We start from the raw sequence: 19,204 nt of genomic DNA, 5'->3' as shown, positions 1-19,204 counted from the left end.
AAAGGATCCTACTGCAGTTATCGGGGTTAAACTTGTATGCCCAGCTAATATCCTCTAACAACCCCTTACCTTTGTGTAGTGTGTGTGCGCGCGTGTCCTCACCCTCATACATGACTGTCTCCCCAGGAGCAAGAGCAGATGCAGTGCTACAACCAGCGGATGATTGAGCTGCTGAAGGCCCGGCAGCAGCAGGAGAAGGGTCGTCTGCCTAAGATCCAGCGCAGCGAGGGCAAGACCCGCATGGTCATGTTCAAGAAGAGCCTCCGCATCAACTCCACTGGCAGCACCTCGGAGGACCGCGAGAAGATCAAACAGGTACCAGACAACTACAGAACGGCCTTGTTCGAGGGAGGGGGGGACTGGGTATAAATGGAGGAGAAAATCAAACGTAGTGTAGCCATGGGATGGAGGTTAGAGAGGCAATAAGATCAAATAGATGAGCACTGACGTCTCTTCAAAGGTATACTTACCTCAGGAAAAAGTGTGCGAGTGTTAGCTAGAAAATAGTAATATATCGTACTCGTATCGCAGAACTGTATCAGGCCTAAGTGGTGTGAACTCATCCTCATCTCTCTCCCTCTTGTGTGTGTGTGCCTCCCCAGTTTGCCCAGCAGGAGGACAAACGTCAGAAGGCTGAGCGGCTGCACCAGCAGCAGAAGCATGAGAACCAGATGAGGGACATGGTGGGCCAGTGTGAGGGCAACGTCAGGGAGCTCCAGCAACTACAGGTGACCTACTGTACACCACACTATTCACAGAGACAGAGAGAGATAATGTCCAGCTATATGTATCTTATTTGACCCTGGGTGTCAAAGCCTTGCACATCATTTTTGACCTGAGCATACCCACCTGCCTGAAAGCCTCACAGGAGAACCGATCTGCATTAGAATGCCTTAAAACCTCACAGGAGAACCGATCTGCATTAGAATGCCTGAAAGCCTCACAGGAGAACCGATCTGCATTAGAATGCCTGCATGAATGTGGCACAATGCCTAGAGAAGGTAGCATAATGTACAATAATAGGAAAATCCACATTCATTGGGTTTGTAAAGTAGGGAAATGCGTTCCACAAGTGCTGCATGAATAGGGTTATGTAATGACTGACTGTATTGTGATGTGGGAGCAGAATGAGAAGTGCCACCTGCTGATTGAGAACGAGACTCAGAGGCTGAAGTCTCTGGATGAGCAGCACAACCACCAGCTCAAGGAGTGGAGGGAGCAGCTCATGCCCAGGAAAAAGGTACGCGGCCATACCGTTGACATTGAAAAGTTAACATTGGGTGTCATTTTCACTAGGTCTCAAAGCACTTTACATTTACATTGATGTCCATTACTGTTGTTGCCATTATTGTAAGATAAGATTGAAGTCCTACTCCATTATTATTTTCTCCTGATTTACTTAACAAAAGGCATAGCTCAATAAGTGGTCCAGGTATGACATGACATGGCACAACTCCTTGAATGGCCTTCTCCTTGAAGTTGGCAGTTGTGTAAAAAAAAAAAAAAAAAATCTCCAAATATTTTTGTACCCTTAAAGGGGCAATCTGCAGTTGCTACACCAATTTTTTGAATGATATGACTTAATTTATATCACACACACATGCACACTAGGGATGTAACGATTCGGTCCCCGATTCAAACGTTTAAGATACGACTGCATCGTTCCACGGACCCCAAACCGATCCAAATGTAGCATGTATCGGGATGAAAATCAATTCAAACAAATCGGCGACTCACTTTTTTTGTTGTTGCTCATATTGCTTTCTTTCTACCATCCGAAAATATCCTCTCCTTCAGTGTCGAACTAAGCATGTAACTGTGTTGACGGTCATCAATCTACAAGTCATTTTGCATGCCGAATAACCCCAGGGAATATCAGTAGCCTAGTCAAATTGCGCACTGTGCCCAGTTTTGCACACTCACCATCGCGAGGTAGGCATCCTGTTCTTGATCGTGCATATCTGCGCGGCACCTTCAGCATTGAAATGCTAAATGGCTTGAGCGATATTAGGCTTTTATTTGAGTGACAACCTATGTAATTTGCTAGGCTATTGCTATGCGCTGATGAAAATGGCCTTTTACCAGAATTAAAAGTAAGATACCGGAGACTCTCATCTGGCTATAGGCTACCTGCTGAATGGCGCTTACAATATCTTGATTGTTCAGGTTCACCATCAGCAGTAGTTTTGGTAGTGTTCCTTTAACAATCCGTGTATATGGTCGTTTTTAGATACACAAAGATGCTAATTTCATAACTAGTACAGCAATCACTTTGCGAGGTGCAAAGCGGGAGGAGAAAGGAAGCTCACTAAACTTCCAAACGGTCAAAACCATTACATTTTTTATTGGGGGTGTGGATTCCAAAGTTGTGCTATATATTCATTGGCGATGTCATAGCTAATTTGTAAATGATAAATATTGATACATTACTAGCTCAAGCACTTAATCTGCAAAAATGACAAGTTAATTAGTGGGTGATGAACCAAAGTGGGGGGACAAAAAACAGGCTACATTGCCCCTTAATCTGATAATGGTAGTGGTCTGGTAGATGCCTAGTCTCCCTTATGGCTCAGCTCAAGTGCCTACATAGTATATACATCATTTACACACATAATTTACACACACACACACACACACGCACGTCAGCTCAGGCAGATCCAGCTCAGAGAGCCCCAGCTCATAAGCTCCATCAGCAGCAGATTTGAATTTAGAATGGGAAATGAATGTGTTTTATGCAACAAATATTAGTAATATCGCTTCAAACCAAAACCCAAAATTATAAGCTTGTTTTACTTCAATGTTTGTAAACATTTAAAATGTAAACAAACACTGTCTAGTCTCAAAACATACTTGAAACTATAATTTTGATATCTTGGATGGTCAGTCCTGGCATCCATAGCTCTGTCTGTGAATTTGAGTGGTTACATTTCTCCAGGCCCATCCCCAAGCATTTTTCCAAAACAGAGGTGGGGAGTATACTTTTATTGTTTCAACTGCGGCTTGCCCCTTTTAAGTGTGTGTACATTACTGTATTTATACTTGGAATATTGTTTTTTCAACAGAAAGTTCAAAATAGTTGGAGTGCGTTTAAAGTGAAGCTTGTCTTTCTCTACCCATCTCTCCTTCTCTCTCACCCTCCCATCTCTCTTCTCTCTCCCTCCCCCCCTCTCTCCCAGGCTCTGGAAGAGGAGCTGACCCAGAGGAAGAGGGAACAGGAGGTGTTCTTTAAGTTGAGTGGGGACTCTGAGTGCCTGAGCCCCAGCTCCCCAAACAAACTCACAAAGTTCCTCCCTTACTCCGAGTCCTCTACCACGTAGACTGGCATCTCTCCCCCTCTACCCCCTCCAAACACCCTCTCTCCCTGTCAGGACCAATCCTACCCCCTTATCCCACACAATGCCCTGAAGGACCACTGCCAGCTGCTGCAGTCCTTCATTTTAAGGAATAGTTATGTTTTAAATCCTGTTTATAAGATTTTATAATTTTATTAACCCAAGATGGCAAAGCTTGGTCATATTTTCTTTGAGGATGTCTTTAAACTCCACATCAGGCTGCTTGATGGATAGGGTGTTCTTCATCCATGCAGTGTTTCCTTTTTCATTATTTGTTTTATTGCCTACAACACTGAATTGACTCAGATCCCCATTGGTTTATTGTGTACCCAATAAGCATGAGACTAACCTATAGTTAGTCCGAAGGGTGTGGTGGGGAGATGCATCCCATATCCCAAAGAGGGTCAGCTGAGGAGCAGTATTTCAGGTGCAATGTGGACAATAATAAAAAATGTACTAAAAACAATGCTGTGTTGTTGGGAGCCAATGAAAACACACTTTTGTTTCACCGCAATATCGGTCTTCTTCCAAAGAGTTTCTCGCGTAATGAACACACCCAAGTATGACGCAGATATATCTAGTTGCCAAATTATATTTCTTTTTTGACATTTGTTTATTACTTTACAAAGATCGGAGCAGAGCATGATCTTCAGAATTCACTTTTTTTTCTGTTGACACAGTGAATGAATGGAATTCCCACTGAAATCAGTTTTCAGCACTATTAACTTGGACTGTAAGTCGCTTTGAATAAAAGCGTCTGCTAAATGGCATATTGTATTATATATTATTAACTTTAAAATGCTGAAACTCTTCGATCAGATCATTTGTGGATCTAAATATCTGCTTAGTTTTACATTTTGATGAGATGAGCTTAAACATACTCAATGAAAACGGGAGAAGTCAGGGAAAGGTTATTGTCATCCAATTTATTTTCATTGTTTTTAATTCAAGGATTGAAGAAATTGATTATTCTTTAGTTGAGATTTAAAGTGTTAATGTCTCAATGTTTTTTCTGTGCTGCATTTTTACTGTAAAGGCGATACTAGCACACTGGATGGGAACTAACAAAGACAAAACGGAATACTGTCTTTGAAGGAATCTTAAGAGATATAGGTTTTACATTTAAGTGTATTGGGGTAATTTTCTATTGTTTATATTAAATGCACTGTCTGCTAATGAAAGTGCAATATGTAATTTTTCAGCTTGAAACTGATTTTTTTTTTTCCTCCACCAAATGTGCCTTTCTTTGCACTGAGAGGCGTATACTAAGTTATGAGGGAGTGCATCAGAGGTATTTTGCAGTTAATATGCATCCTGCTGTTTTGAAAATGGGGCTTGGTTTCTTGACCTGTTGGATCACGTGTCAAACTCATCTCACGGAGGCCCGAGTGTCTGTGGGTTTTCGCTCTTCCCTTGTACTTGATTGAAAAATTAAGGTCACTGATTAGTAAGCAACTCCCCATACCTGGTTGTCTAAGTCTTAATTGAAAGGAAAAGCCAGCAGACACTAGGCCCCTCCATGGAATCAGTTTGACACTGCTGTGTTAGTTGACCAGATTACTGTAGATTATCAGGTACAGCTACTCTCTCAAGATGCATTTTTAATTAGTTTTTAATGTTTTTCTCTCTTCTGTTGTCATTTGCAATGACTGTCTTTTCCTCTGTCTCTGTTTACCAATTTAAGTTTATTTGTAAGGGATGTGAGTGAATGTGACTGTTCAGCAGAAGGAACCACTGTTGTACACGAGTCTAATAAATGAAAATGTTCTGTCTACGCTTGTTCTCAAGTAAGGGATAGATTCTATAAGATCCGCGATAGCCGAAACCTGCATAATGGTTGATTTGGCGATGTCGGAGGTGGAACTCTGTTAAGCTGTCAAATCCAGGTGGCCCCCGGCTTTATACCTAAATTGGGCATTGCCATTGGCTGCACGGAGTTTCATTAGGAGAAATCCCATGTAGCCTTGTTTACTAGTTCGAACATTGGAATGTGATCTGTAACTTACACATCGATAAGGCTGATAGAAATCCTCAATATGTTGATGAATGATTTTCAATTTGAGCGTCACTATTTCTATATAGCCTACATTTTCTCGTTCTGAACTTCTAACACGAGTGGGACGGGTGTGGCTTCGTGATCATGATTACAAGAGCAGCTGCTCACCGATTTGACAGCCCCAATGCAGTTACACTGCCAAAACATCAATATGTGCATGTCGGCTATCAGCGGTTAACGCTTGATCTGATTGAATGGGATATTCTACTCCTAGGTTGCATCCGTTTCCTCAAAATAAAGGAACATTTCCAAAGAAAACCAAGACACATGGACATTTTTAAAAATGTTTATTGACTTAATATGAAAGAAAACCATGAGGGGAACAAGTATAAAGAATACATTACAGTACTAAGATGGGATATGCGCATATGTCAAAGAATAAAGAGCAGTTTCTATATAAACTCGTTTTCAAATTCAATTGACCAGTTTTGGGTAAAGCATTACTTAAAGCAATAAGACAATCCATACTGTTTTAATGTAGTGTTCAAATCCCGGTGTGCCTCTCCTTATGCTTTAGTAACCAAACTGTAGAATGCATGTCTTTCCAACCCATACCCTAACCCAATCTAGGTTTCACTCACTTTCCACTAACAGTCAGGGCTTACATGAGTTGACACTGTGTAGTAAGATGGAAAACCCCAATGATTTCAACGTTGGTTAAGGACCTAACACAGGGCATTGGACCTAGTACTTTAACATGATTAGATTTTGGAGGGGGACATGGGGAGGGGGAAAAACACAGTATCAAAGCAACTAGGAGCAGAATCAGATCAACCATATTCTGAGATTCTCCAATGAACCTGTGAGCTACAAGCACTCCCAGCCTTGTCAGTGCGTCTCCTAGGAGACCAACCCTCTTTCTCCGTGACCAGGGCCCAGTTTCCCAGAAGCATCTTAAGGCTAAGTTACTAAAGTTGCACTTAAACGCTTGTGAAGCCTATTTACCGACTGCCTCACACCACTCGAACAGCCAAGTGCGTCGTTACATGCTTTTTTGTCCTTCCGCGTGATTTTATACACAAAAGACCTTCGCTAAACATACAACCAATGGATGTTTATCCATCTCTCTGTGACCACCGATAACTTCAAATAGGCAACAAAGTTGGCAATGTCTTTGCAATTGTAACAAACAAGCGAAGGATAAAAATATGCTTCAAATGAAAACTAGATGACTGTATAAATAGGCGTATCCGCTACATTTGCCTTTCAATCATATTGCTCGCGTTCAATCTAGTTATATTTTGATAATTGTAGGCTGTCTTAGTTTTTCCTCTATATATTTAATGTGTAAGAACATTAACGCAATTATGTGCCAAATCTGTGATTTAGTGCATTATTAATGGTTAACCATTAGAATAAGCTGCCTCGATCTTTGCAGCCGTAGGTGATAATATCTCTCTAGGAGCTGATCCGTCGTCAGTATTGTGAAATAATTATGTTTAGGTAGATTTGAATGGAGAAAGCTGATCTGAGAGAAGCGCTGCCTTTCTTTCGATCCTAGCAGTATTGACGCACTTAATGAAAGTTCTCTCTACGTGGTGTTTTGGGAAACGCATGTTACATCTTCGGCTGTAGGAACAATGTATCGTTAAAACACTCGTAAACCTAAGTTCCATCTACGGGAAACCAGGCCCAGACCTAGCAAGAGGTGAAAAGTAAACAAAAAGAAAGTGACAGCTGACATTACTTCATTCTGGAAGTATGATAAAAATAACTATTTTGCTAAGTCTGCTTGAAACCAGTCAAACACTAATGTAGATGTTTTTCATAATGACCACACTTTATGTATTATATTTGAGCACCTTTTTATGAGATTCAGTAACGCTGTATTTTGTACTGTATTATTGAACAAATCACAGGTAAATTCCCTCTCATTTAGGGTCTGTATTGATAATGGTAGACCTAAAGTTTATGAAATATTGCATTTACCAGAAGCAGCCTGATGTAACCTCTACTTGAATCAGTCATTCTTACTTACGTGTTCTCCACCTATTGTACTGTGAACACCAGGGAAAGGGTCCATTTCATTTCAATGAAGTCAATTCAGTCCATCCTGAAAGGAGTTGAACTGGAGTCCAACCCTGGTATACAATACAGCTCCCAAAGTCGTGCAGCAACCTTATTTGAGTGTTTAAAACATTGCTATGGCTTTCAATTGTACACTCTATATTTCCTCTCCATCGGTCTATTAAGCCAGGGGTTCACAAACCTTTTCACTCAACTTTTTCACTGGACATTTCTGATACATTTTAAATAGCTCTCTAAGGTATGCAATGACTGACATGACAAGAGGAAAATTGATGATGCACTTCCTAATTTCGAAATTGCACCTTGTGCATTCTACTATTACAACTTTCAAGAGTAAGTTGAAAGCTGTACTGAGTTCCTTTTGTGGCGGGGGGGACCCCTGCGCCCCCCCTACCCCACAGTTTGGGAATCCAGTGTGCAAACCTGAACAGGCTGAATAATCTGAAAAGTGCACATCTGTTAAAAATCAGCCGCAACATTATTATGCAGTTCCGAAAGGAAAATAAACCCATTCACAAACCTGAAAAGATCTGTATGAATGTTTAGTATTAGCACCTAGAATCACTTGTCAAAAACTCTTCTTGAAGTGTTAATATTTTAGTACTTGAAAGCCAAAATGTCCTCTTGAACTCCCCTTGTAACCTCCGTTGCAGCCTTAGTGGAGGAGGGGTGTTCTTTGAGGTATCTGAGTATACATGGCCTTCTGCCTTAGGCTGTTTGTCTTGTGAATGATCTCGGCCAGTATTCACAAAGCATCTCAGAGTAGGAGTGCTGATCTAGAATCAGGTACCCCTATCCATGTAATCTTATTCATTATGATCTAAAAGGCAAAACTGATCCTAAATCGGCACTCCTAGTCTGTCGTATGGTCTGATTTATTTTCCATATGCATTGCACTGTCCGGTAGGACTCCACTCATTAGACTGAAGCATCTTTGATATGCTAACTGAGAAACGAACTAGCTAAATATATTTAAGCTTAAAGCACTATACTGAGGCACAATATTATAGAAGGCTTGGAAAGACATATGTTGTTGTTCTATTACAAAGCTTGTGATAACATACTGTATCATAACATTACATTATAGGCTTGTTGAGTAACACATGGCACAAAAGGTGAACAACATGAGAGGAACATTTGCTTGTTCCGGATTTGACGCTTAGTAATTGGTAACGAGGATAGAAAGTACAAAAAAAGAGAACGAAAACGAAACAATATGCAACAAAAACATTGCTGGTTCATTCTCGCACGAATGCTAAACAAATGGAATGTAACAAAGCAACAAACACACCTCAATTAAAAAGGTACCTATAAATAAAAAAAGCTAATTAAATACAATGAGTAATATTTTGTATTATTAAACAGGCCAGCAGAACCTGGTACCTAGGGTTTCTTGGTCAGGTAATTGGAGGGGATCCAGCCCTCTTTCATTGGCCCTTCTCCTAGATTTTTACAAAACCACCAGCCGCTGCTGTTCCTCTCCATCACCTCGAACACGGTGCCCTCCTTGAAGCCACCCATCTGATCGTCGCCCTCAAAGTCCGCCATGGCCAAGAACAGCTCCTCTTTACTGGGATCCTTGATCAGAGGCGGCAGCTTGTCCCTCGGAGGGCCTGGTTTCTCAATCTTAACCAGGGGCTTTGGGGCCACGGGCACTTTTGCCTTGGGCTCCCCCTTTTCCTTGTCCTTGTCTTTAGGCGGGGGCAGCATGAAGGCCTTGGGTTTAGGGGGAGGTGGTCTGCTGAGCTGGGGGGGAGCAGGCTTGGTGTCTGGGAGCTCTTTCATGGGAGCTTTGGTTTCTGTGGGGCTGGATGGCTCAGAGGTCTTTTTGGGTGGAGGGGGTCGCTTAGGGAGGACGGCTGGCTTCCCTGGAGGTTCTTTGTGGGGGGGAACAGCGGGTTTGGGGACATCCTGGCTCACGTGTCCATGACCGTTTTGCTGCTTGGTGGGGAACTTGGCCTCGTCGCTGGCCTTGCCATTGAGAGCATTGGGGGCTGGGGGCATCTTGGGGAGGGCGTTGATAGGGGGGCTGTTGGGACGTGGCATGTTTGGGAGAACATTATTAGGAGGGGGCATCTTGGGGGGTACATTACTAGGAGGCATCTTGGGTAAAGCATTATTAGGGGGGAGGTTGGGGGGCGGCATCTTGGGGAGAGCGTTGCTAGGGCCGTTGTTGGGAGCAGTGCCGTTTTGCTGGCTTGGCTCTGCTGATCCATCGCCTGGTTCAGCTGGCTTCGAAGGCTTCAGCTTGCTCCTCAGGTTGGTGATATCCAGCTTGTTCTCAGCTGGCGGTTCTGGCTTGGCAGCTGGGATGGGTTTGGGCCGGACTACGGGTTTGGGCTTCATGAACAGTGCAGGGCCGCTGGCCTCTGGTTTCTCCTCCGGTGGATCAGGCATGTTCTTGGGCGGATGCTTAGCCACGGGTTTCAGGTTGAACTTCTTCACCTCCTTGACGGAGACCTTGTGGCCACACTCCAGACCCATCTCATTCTTCAAATGCAGAGGCTTGTTCGTGATCTCTCTTTTGGGCTCAGGGGGCTTGTCTGGCTTGAAGGGGGCAGCTTTGGGGGTGAGCAGGGGCATAATGACCCCCGGGGCAGAGGTTTTCGGAGGCAGGGGTTTGGATACGTCTGGCCTGGGTTTCTCCACAATCTCAATGTCCATGCTCTTGTTGATGGACTCCCTGCGGGGTGGCAGGGCTGGCCTCTCCTCAGCCGGTGGGGCAGACGGGGCTGGGGGCAGGGGTCCGGAGAAGGCAGATGCCCCCTTACTGGCGCTGGACTTCCAGTCCCTGAGCTTGGGCCGGGCTGCAGACTCGCTGCTCGCGGTGGGCTCGTCTGGCAGCGGTTTGGACCAGCTGTCCTCTTGCGCCGCACCGCTGGTAGTGCCATCCTCCAGCTTCAGCTGGGCCATCTCATTGGGCAGAGGTACAAGGAAGTTGGGGCGCGGGGTCAAGCTGGTCTTCTTATATTTGTCGATGAAGGTGATGGGGGCCCAGCCCTCTTTGTCTTCAATCTGAATGTACCACCAGCCACTGGAGTTTTTCTCTATCACCTGAAAAACAGAAAGGGAATGAGTGAGTCATTCAAGGAATCAGGAATCAATACACAGCAGAAGTTGTGATCAGTCAGTGCATTTTGCAGGGAAGCAGTTAAAATGCCATTCTATTCAATCAAAAAACGGTTCTCTAGGTGGGATTTGGTAGGCTGTTCACCATCAAACAATAACCATCTACCAATGTGTGATGAGATGTGACGAGTGTCTCACCTCCACTTTGACCCCAGCCTGGAAGCTGATGCCATCGGGGATGGTGGTCTGGAAGTCTGCGATGGTATAGAACTCTTCCTCCACCTGGGGAGGGGTGGGCGGCTTTGGCAGGTTCTGCCCCCTCGGCTAGAGGGAGGGAGGGTGTGAAGAAAGAGAGAGTAGGTCAGTATCAGGTTTGCCTTGTGGCAGGTCAACACATCAAAACAATGCAAAACTAATTTAGTCATATCTTTGTTAATGAGTGCTGATGGAGTCTCAGGATGTGTGGTTAAGTGGTTGGAGCAGGGTACTTACGATGGTGAGATCCCTGCGCGGCGGTGGTCTCTGTCTAGCCCCTTGTTCTGTAGGGGAAAAGGCAGATTAAACCTTATCACAGCACAGCCCATCAGTCTCAAAACACTGCCTGCATTGACATCAATAGGAGGAGATATTAGTTCCAGACAGAGAGAGAAACAAAGGGCTCTATTCAATCTGTAAAGCTGAAGCATTACAGATTCCAAGATTTAAAGGTCATTTCTGATTGCGCCGACATAAGCAGCGTTTACCGTGAATGCAGTCTCCGCTAAAGTGGGAACATTGCCTTTAAATTTCAACCACGCTGTAAAGCTGAACTTCTGCGATACAGATTGAATAGAGCCGAAAGAGAGCGAGAGATTACCCACTGAGCACACCACGCCATTTCAACGTGGACATTTGGGTACTATTTGGTTGAGGTGTTGATCTATGACATTTCAACCTTTTATTCAGCAACTCATAAAGACAGGCAGAAGTTTGTTGAATGTGTTATCACTATGCTTTCAACCATCTAAAAACACAACCAAATTACAAAGGAAAAACAATCAGATTATCTTTTTGGTTTAGTTGTACTCTAAATGTGTTATCACTAGAGCTGTGATGGTCATAGAATTTTGGATGACGGTAATTGGCCAGCCAAATGACCGTGGGTTTCCGTAATAACCGTTCGAATAGCAAAAAAACAAAACAATATTAGGCACACATTTTCTCCTGACTGCATGTGCTGCCATAGAAATAGAATGAATAGAACGGGTGTCCCCATTTAAGTCAATGATTGCATAATGGGTGGCCATTGTGAGTGTACCCATAGCAAAGATTATCTTGTCAATATAATAATAGACAGTCAAGTGACCGCTCTAACAACAGAAATACATGTTCTCAAAGATGGAAGGCGGGCGGGAGGAGGTGAGATCAGGTGGGGAACATTCTAGCCAATGAGAGGGCAGATACGCGTGTGAACAACAGGCCATAGAGATAGATAGAGGACTTATTATTGGGTGCGTTTGTAAATTGCCTCCAGTGTGTCAGAGTGCGCTCTGGGTCGTTTGTAAATTCAGAGCGTTTCGCTCTCGGAGCGTTCAGAGCGCACACTGGACGCTCTGGCCGAGGAGTAGGGTTGATCTGAGCGTTCTGACCTCACAACACCAGTCAAGCACTTTAACTGGCTAAAGTTGCCTAGCTTGCTAGCTACTTCCAGACATAAATGAGAGAACACCTCACTCTGACCATTTTACTCGCCCTAGTGGAGCTGGTTTGGCTGTTTTCATGTTATCTAGAGCGTTAGTGACTGCAACTGTGCACCTGGCAACAATTGAATTACGTTTTCTTGCGACAACGGTCATATTCAATGGGTGTTGCATATTTGTAAATTCATCAGTTATTCTGCGCTCTGGCACACTCAGACGAGAGTGCTCTGAAATTGGAGTAGATGGCCAGAGTGAGTTTACGAACGCACCTTTTGTATCAGTGCCATTATAACGTCTGTGACAGCATGGGCAGCGCCATTGAGTCTATCTCTATGTTAAAGTAGTCCATTTTCTTTTTGATCATTGGCTGATTGCTCTCAACTCATATGAATCCCCAGCAGTTGACTACTTTAAAATGGTGGAAGCATCCAATGGCAATGTCCATGCAAAAACAAGTTACATCCATGATGAGTCCTCTATCTATCTCTATGACAACAGGCACAACAGCGATATAAAGTTGTTTTTTCAAAGTTGCCGAAATGCCATGTGCGTCCACTTATATCAGTGCATTCGTAACAACCTAACCATTACGAAACTTCTATTCGATCAAATAAGCCTCACGTAGCAAATTAGCAATTCAATTCTTTGTTGATACTTTCTCATTGACCTCAATACAAAAAACATATTTCTGTGGACAGATTTTGGGCTGAGTACAACTTCTTGCTTTGCCTCTTCCTCTCTGCCCATAGGCGCAAAGCAGGAAGTAAAAGCAGGACGTGTACCCATCAATATGTGCTGTGATTTGTTGATTCAACTCAACTGACATTACAAAAAAGACATTCCATTGCATGAGCCACATTTAGTTAACATCATTTGAATGAACATTCTACATTACCATGGAATTTATTGCATCACAATACCAGGCAGTTTACCAATCAAATTTCCAGGGTTAGAGGTTCCAAGCCCGTTCTATTCATCGTTTGCTCCTATCGTATCTGAAGATTATGCCTTTGTTAAATGTTTTTCATGAAGAAATGGAATGTTGTTTGTGTTAGTATCAAGAGGGAATGTTTTGGGTGTGACGTCACATACAACAGACCGGAAGTGTGTTGTAGACACGGGGATTGGACAGTAGAGGGAGCCACTCACATCTTGGAAGGTTATATATAAGGGGGGAACAACGACGGAGGGGCAGAACGAGCAGCCATTCGGAGGCGTCGCTCTCCGGGTGTCATGTCACCTGTCATTTATGCTGTAACCTCGTGATTTTAATAAAAGCCTCTAACACGATGCAGCATAGACGGACTCTTTGTTGACAGCAATAATGGCCACCATTCACCCGATACGACATAATGGCGCCCAACGTGGGGCTGGGTTTGCGTCTCCTCTTTGTTTCAGTCAACCGCCAGGCTAACTCGCTTTGAAGCATGGCCAAAAAGGGTGAGTTTTTTCTTACCGCTTCGGAGTTTGTTAGATTGGATACGACTTGTGTACACTGGAGAGATGTACCATACGACCTTGCCTCGGGTGGCGTTGTTGCTGTTGACTAGAGTCTGCTAAAATAGATTCCATTGGTAACGGGTGGCAATGGGAAATTTAGAGCATTAAGATAGATTCCATTGGTAACGGTTGGCAATGGGGAAATTTAGAGCATTAAAATAGATTCCATTGGTAACGGTTGGCAATGGGAAATTTGGAGCATTAAACGGTAGGATTTAAGTATTGAAGTGTACGATTAAGGCAGATATGCGCATTCTTTAGGGCACTGTACCGCTTTAAGACCTCCAGGGGGGGCCATTTTAGATGTTGGGCCGGCAAATCCGTTTACACGATAGAATGGGTGGACGGTGGTTTTTTTTTTTAAAGAGAGCTCGGATTAATGAGGTTTATCTGATTGTGATTATGATTTGACTTTCGTCCGACGGGATGTCTGATTGGGTTTGATTTCTCGGTGTAATGCTCATTAGTCCCGGTAGCAAAAACGGTAGGATAAATATGTTCAAAATAACTAGGGCAGTGCAGGGTATGTTTCTGTGTAGTAGGCCGCAGTTAGCTAAAGGCTAAGGCTAATGTTAATGCTAAATGGGAGTGTGTTTCATGCTACATGGTACAGGGCGGCTAATGCTAAATGCTAATTGTGTGGTGTGCTACATGCTAATGTATCCTTAGAGACTCCATTGCGATGGATTAAAGTCTCTTAAACTTGTCTCTGTGTGTAAGTCAGGTTATATGTTTTGTGAGCGCTGTTAAATGTTGTTTGACTATAAGGGGGAAACGGGAGTTACAGCTGGACTGTTATTCTGTCTGTTTGGGGAGAGAGTCCACGGTGAAAAAGCATGGGGTTAAATGGATGTGCGCATGCGCTTGATTTTACGGGGCTAAAACTACAACATGCGGGTGTGCTAAGCCTACAAACCAAAATGGTGGGTTAAGGTCATAGGTCCCATTTGGCGTTACCCTGCAAGGGGGAAATGGACACAGACAAAGAGGAGAGATTTTAACACGAGTATTTTAGTTTCAACGGCGGCTGGTTAAAGATGAAACTTGTTTTGTGACCTATTGAATTTATACATTAAATATATGTTGGCGAAGTATAATGAATTGAATTAAATAATTAAAAGACGATTAAAATTAAATAAAAATGTTTTTGAGCGATCTATTTAGTTCTGATTTTAGTCTTAGAGTGAATAATGGGTGAACGAAGGAATATTGAATATGGTTGAAATAACTCAGGGATTGCATTAACTACTAAAATGTGATTCTGTGTCTCTGTTTTTCTGTCATATGAGTGGAGCAATACGATACGACAGGAGAGAGGAGGGGCTAACGTGTGACTGACGTGCGTCACGTGACAAGGTGTGACGAGGCAGAGTCAGACGATCGGATCAGATATCAGGCTAGTTCACAAAATCATCTTTTACAAAATATGTGATGTTATGACGATTTTACATAGGCTTGGCAAATGATTCATTAAAAATTGCATTTTGCAGGCTCTGTGTATCACTGGGGTTTGATTGGAATTGGGTTGGGAATCAGGTACTGACATTATTCGGCAATTAAGATACTTGGGTGCATATTAAACAATGGAATTTATAAAAATCAAAGGGTTGTAAGGTTAGAAGGCTTTGTTTTTGGGATTGCTTTGAAGTTGACTAACTTACATTTACTTGCATTTGATGGGTTCTGGTAAGATAGCCAACACTAATTGATAAATTGGTGATATAGGAAAAACTTGGTTTTAAATTATTCATAATTTTTAATTGGTTTTTTAATTGGTTTTTTATTTTTAATTAAATGGTTTTTGAATAAAACATTTAATTGAATTTTTTAATATTCATATTTTGGGTGATTTTTTTTTTTTTTTTTGGAGTTGTTAGTTTTATATTAATAATTACAGGGGGGAAGCCATAGGCTATATAGTCTAAAATAAGATAATTCATAATAAAGGAATATAAGAGGGTTGTTACAATGGGGAGAAAGGACAGCAAGGCTAGATGAAGGTGATTACACCGATTGATATAGGGAAAAAATAGTAATCCTTTAACTAAAGTAGTGTTGGAAAGTAGTGTTAGAAAAACTAATGGCAGAAGTTAGTACACCTTTCTCACATACGGATTCAGCAAAAAGTACAGCTTAGGGATGTTTATCCTCAGCTTTCAGTGATCATCCAGCAGGGTGATTGTTACATCAGAGATGAAGATGAATAATAGAGAGAGGACAAGCGGAAACGACGATGAAGATGAATCAAAACTCCAGAAGGAAGAAAATGTGATGTATGGAAGAGAAGAGTGAGGTTAAAGAGGATGAGGATGATGAAGATGAGTGAGGATGAAGAGGTCATGGGTGGATATGACTCTGTGATCAGAAGGAAGTTGGCAAGAGGAAAAAGAAGAAGGATACACGAGATTTGATCTCTGATGGAAGTTGGAGATGAAGAAAGCGATGAAGATTTGGAGATTAAAGGTGCTTTATGTTCAAGAGGATTTTATCCTACAATGACTAGCAAAGAAGAAATAGAGATATAGACCGATGTTTATCATGCCTGGATAAAGCAAATAGTTTAGAAGTAACACAGCTGAAGATACAGAAGAGGAGAAACTGCTGAGAAAAGGATCCCAAGAATTGGAGAAGAAGAAAGAACAGGACGAAGAAACTCTGAAAACTCAATCATACAACGGGTGGAGAAGATAAGTTTTGGTTATGAAGAATCAGAGTGAACCAAATCAACAATCACTGTTACAGCTTCAACTGAACAATATCAAATGCAATTGTATCAGCCACCAAGGGCGGCACCAGTTGATTCATATCCACAGCCAATTTCTGGACAGACACAGAATTGGAGAGGAAGAGGACGAGAAGAAATAGGAGGAGGAAGATTTCAGCTACACTTCCAGCAACTTTCAGAAGACTGTTATAATTGTGGACAGATTGGGTACTTTACCTGTTAATGCAACAAGTCGGGAGAAAACAACAGAGGAAGATAAAGGAGCAAGTGAAGATCACCTGTTAGTGCCTAGAAGATCCGGAAGGGGGGTATCAGCTGAGAGCATCGATTAGAGAAGAAGAGAAAATAGCTAACAGTTGAAACAACCGACCATTAGAAGTGATAGTGAATAGGGGAAAACTTATCTGGGTTCAGCCTAAAGAGGTTAAACATCTCACTAATTGATAACTAATTAGGATAGGGATTTGAGGTAGTAAAACAGTTAATTACTCTTAAGGTACTAATATTAGAAGATACTGTTATTGCAGTGTTGGGAAGAGATGCATTGTTTAAATTGAATTGTACAATAAGATGTACACTAGACGACTGTCTATTAGACAATCTGTCTGAAAAGTTAAAAGGGGTGACTGTTTATTCTGGGTTACATTCTTACACTAAGAGGTTTCAGGCTAGGCTAAAAGGTGTTTAGTCGTTTGCCAAGTCTGTGTGTAATGAGTCAGAAGCAGGTGGGGAACTTTCCCAATCACATATTCTAAAAATTTGGTGGTAAAGGGATTTTGTGAATAAATCAGTGGAAAAAGGTTTTAAAAGCTTATGAGAGAAAAGATTAGATTAAAATAAGTTAAGAGAACTAGGTTGAAGGAACTCTAAGACAGTAAGCTAAGTTTCAAAGTTAGTGGTAAGAGAGAGAGAGAACAGTAGTGAAGGACATTTTAGAGTTTAGTGGGAAGATATGGTAGGAGGTTAGATCTGTTAGGGGCAGATGCATTGAGAAAGTATGTGTTGCTGAATGATAAGAGAAGATTGAGGGTGATTGAGTATCTATAGTTACAGTTCCCAGCAGGAAGATCAAGGTAATTATAGGTGTATTTTTTATAATCAAAATTTTGAAAGTCAGGAATTAGAGATAGGACTGAGAGTGGGAAAAAGTGACACTAGTGGTGATAGATGGAAGTACAAGCAAAGACAACTTTTTTCTTTGGGGAAAAATTAGGAGTAACTAAGGACATTAACACTTCAGTTTATTAGAACAACAGGGAGAAGCAATTTAACTCTTTCAACATTGATAGTTATTAAAGCCATAAATATATCGCATTTGGTTATAAGGGAACCAATACAGCACCAATTTTAGGGGAAAGAATACTTATTAGGGTTAGGATGGGGACGTTCCTCCCATATGGAGAGATAATTATGGAGAATAAGTATTGTTATCAGGACCAGGAGTAGAAGCTGTTGCACCTAGTCAAAGGAGGTATAGTTTGGAAGAGGGTTAGGAGTGACTGTTCACTTATTTGGCGTAATGTTACAGAGAAAGGTCAGGGAGAATATATGTGTATTTATCTAGTACAAGCATTAAAATTTGTTCCGGTTAAGAATTATTGGTTAAAAGGCTATGTAATTCATAAAGTGATGCCTATAATGGAAGATTTGAAATCTGTTGAAGCTTCCGCAGTCACCGAAGGAGTTCAGGAAGAATATGTTACAGTAGTCACTCCAACAGTGAATAATACACATAGGATAATGGGAACTTTTGCACTAGAAGTAATTAGGGTTGATACAGCAATTAAGTCAACTACTTTAATGGTAACTTTGGAAGGGATTAGTGATACGATGGCAATAGCAAATGTAGGGAGTATGACATCGACAACAACTTTTCTGAAATTAAATGGGTTTATGTTACGGATGGAGAGTGCTGTCAATGATAGTACGAATAGGGTTAAAATAGGAGAGCAGAAAGTAGTAGAGAGAATATAGATTCATCATGGAGGACAGGATGAGGTCTTTGATTTTAATGACAGACAAGGAGAGGTATCTGATCAGTACCGCTCGTTCTTCTGTTGTGGAAATTAGAGATAGATTAACTCATTCTGTAAGATCAGTGAGGAATCTTGAGGATCCATGTCTGTTGAGAATTCCAGCACCAAACATGTTAGACGGTCGCGCGGCCTCTATCAGGTATGGGTCAGTCTTATGCTTTGTCATGACTGTGGTATCAGCAACAGTCATTGACAGATAAAATAATGTCGTTGTCAGAACAGTGGTTTAAGCCTAGGTTTAAGTGTTCTTGGTTAAATGAATTACCCTATGGGAATTGTTAAATGGGAAAGGAAAATCAGGTAACAACGGAACCCTGAAGTATTCAGGTGAAACATTGAGGGCTAAAAGTTGTTTTTGTTCTAATAAAACATATGAGGTAAAGGGTATGTTTATGGGAATATCAGATTGTGATGATTATATGATGACTTTGGATAAGCATGACCTTAAGGGTAGTAATGAGAAATATAAGGTTACTTTTTAATATACCAGGTAGTAAGAAGAGCAGGACTTTGATGGTTAAACGATTAGCTTTTGACTGACAATGTGACTATTGGGAATTTTAGAGATATTTGGTGGGTTTGTGATGATAAAACGTATATATTCTTACCCTATGGATGGATAGGATGTTGTTAATGTCAACGTTGAAGCTTCCATAGGAGGCTTTTACTATTAAAAGAGGGGTAGCACCGAACACAGATCAATCTGAAACTAGAGTTCAAAATAGGATGAAAAGGGACATGTCATAGACTTCAAGCCTATCATTGAAGGATAAGTCTAA

General features: G+C 41.9%; 2 protein-coding genes across 3 annotated transcripts in view; one reads left to right on the top strand and one right to left on the bottom strand.

Annotated features, from left to right (window-relative positions):
* The window catches only part of LOC121574245 (serine/threonine-protein kinase 10-like), a 54,531-nt gene extending 49,427 nt beyond the window's left edge, over positions 1-5,104 (top strand). The window contains exons 16-19 of the mRNA XM_045222657.1: positions 127-315; positions 603-728; positions 1,127-1,240; positions 3,177-5,104. Of these exons, the coding sequence (XP_045078592.1) occupies positions 127-315; positions 603-728; positions 1,127-1,240; positions 3,177-3,317 (570 nt within the window). The 3' untranslated portion in view covers positions 3,318-5,104. The remainder of the gene's footprint in view (positions 1-126; positions 316-602; positions 729-1,126; positions 1,241-3,176) is intronic.
* Positions 5,105-5,659: 555 nt separating this feature from the next.
* The window catches only part of LOC121574020 (SH3 and PX domain-containing protein 2B), a 127,450-nt gene continuing 113,905 nt past the window's right edge, over positions 5,660-19,204 (bottom strand). For both annotated transcript variants that reach the window (XM_041886531.2, XM_041886532.2), the window contains 3 exons: positions 10,978-11,024; positions 10,684-10,809; positions 5,660-10,470 (listed from right to left, as the gene is read on the bottom strand). In XM_041886531.2, coding sequence (XP_041742465.2) covers positions 8,800-10,470; positions 10,684-10,809; positions 10,978-11,024 — 1,844 coding nt within the window. In that variant the 3' untranslated portion in view covers positions 5,660-8,799. The remainder of the gene's footprint in view (positions 10,471-10,683; positions 10,810-10,977; positions 11,025-19,204) is intronic.

This window comes from Coregonus clupeaformis, chromosome 9 (genome assembly GCF_020615455.1).
Source record: "Coregonus clupeaformis isolate EN_2021a chromosome 9, ASM2061545v1, whole genome shotgun sequence".
NCBI classification, from domain to species: Eukaryota; Metazoa; Chordata; class Actinopteri; order Salmoniformes; family Salmonidae; genus Coregonus; species Coregonus clupeaformis.
This window is presented reverse-complemented; position numbering and strand designations above follow the sequence as displayed.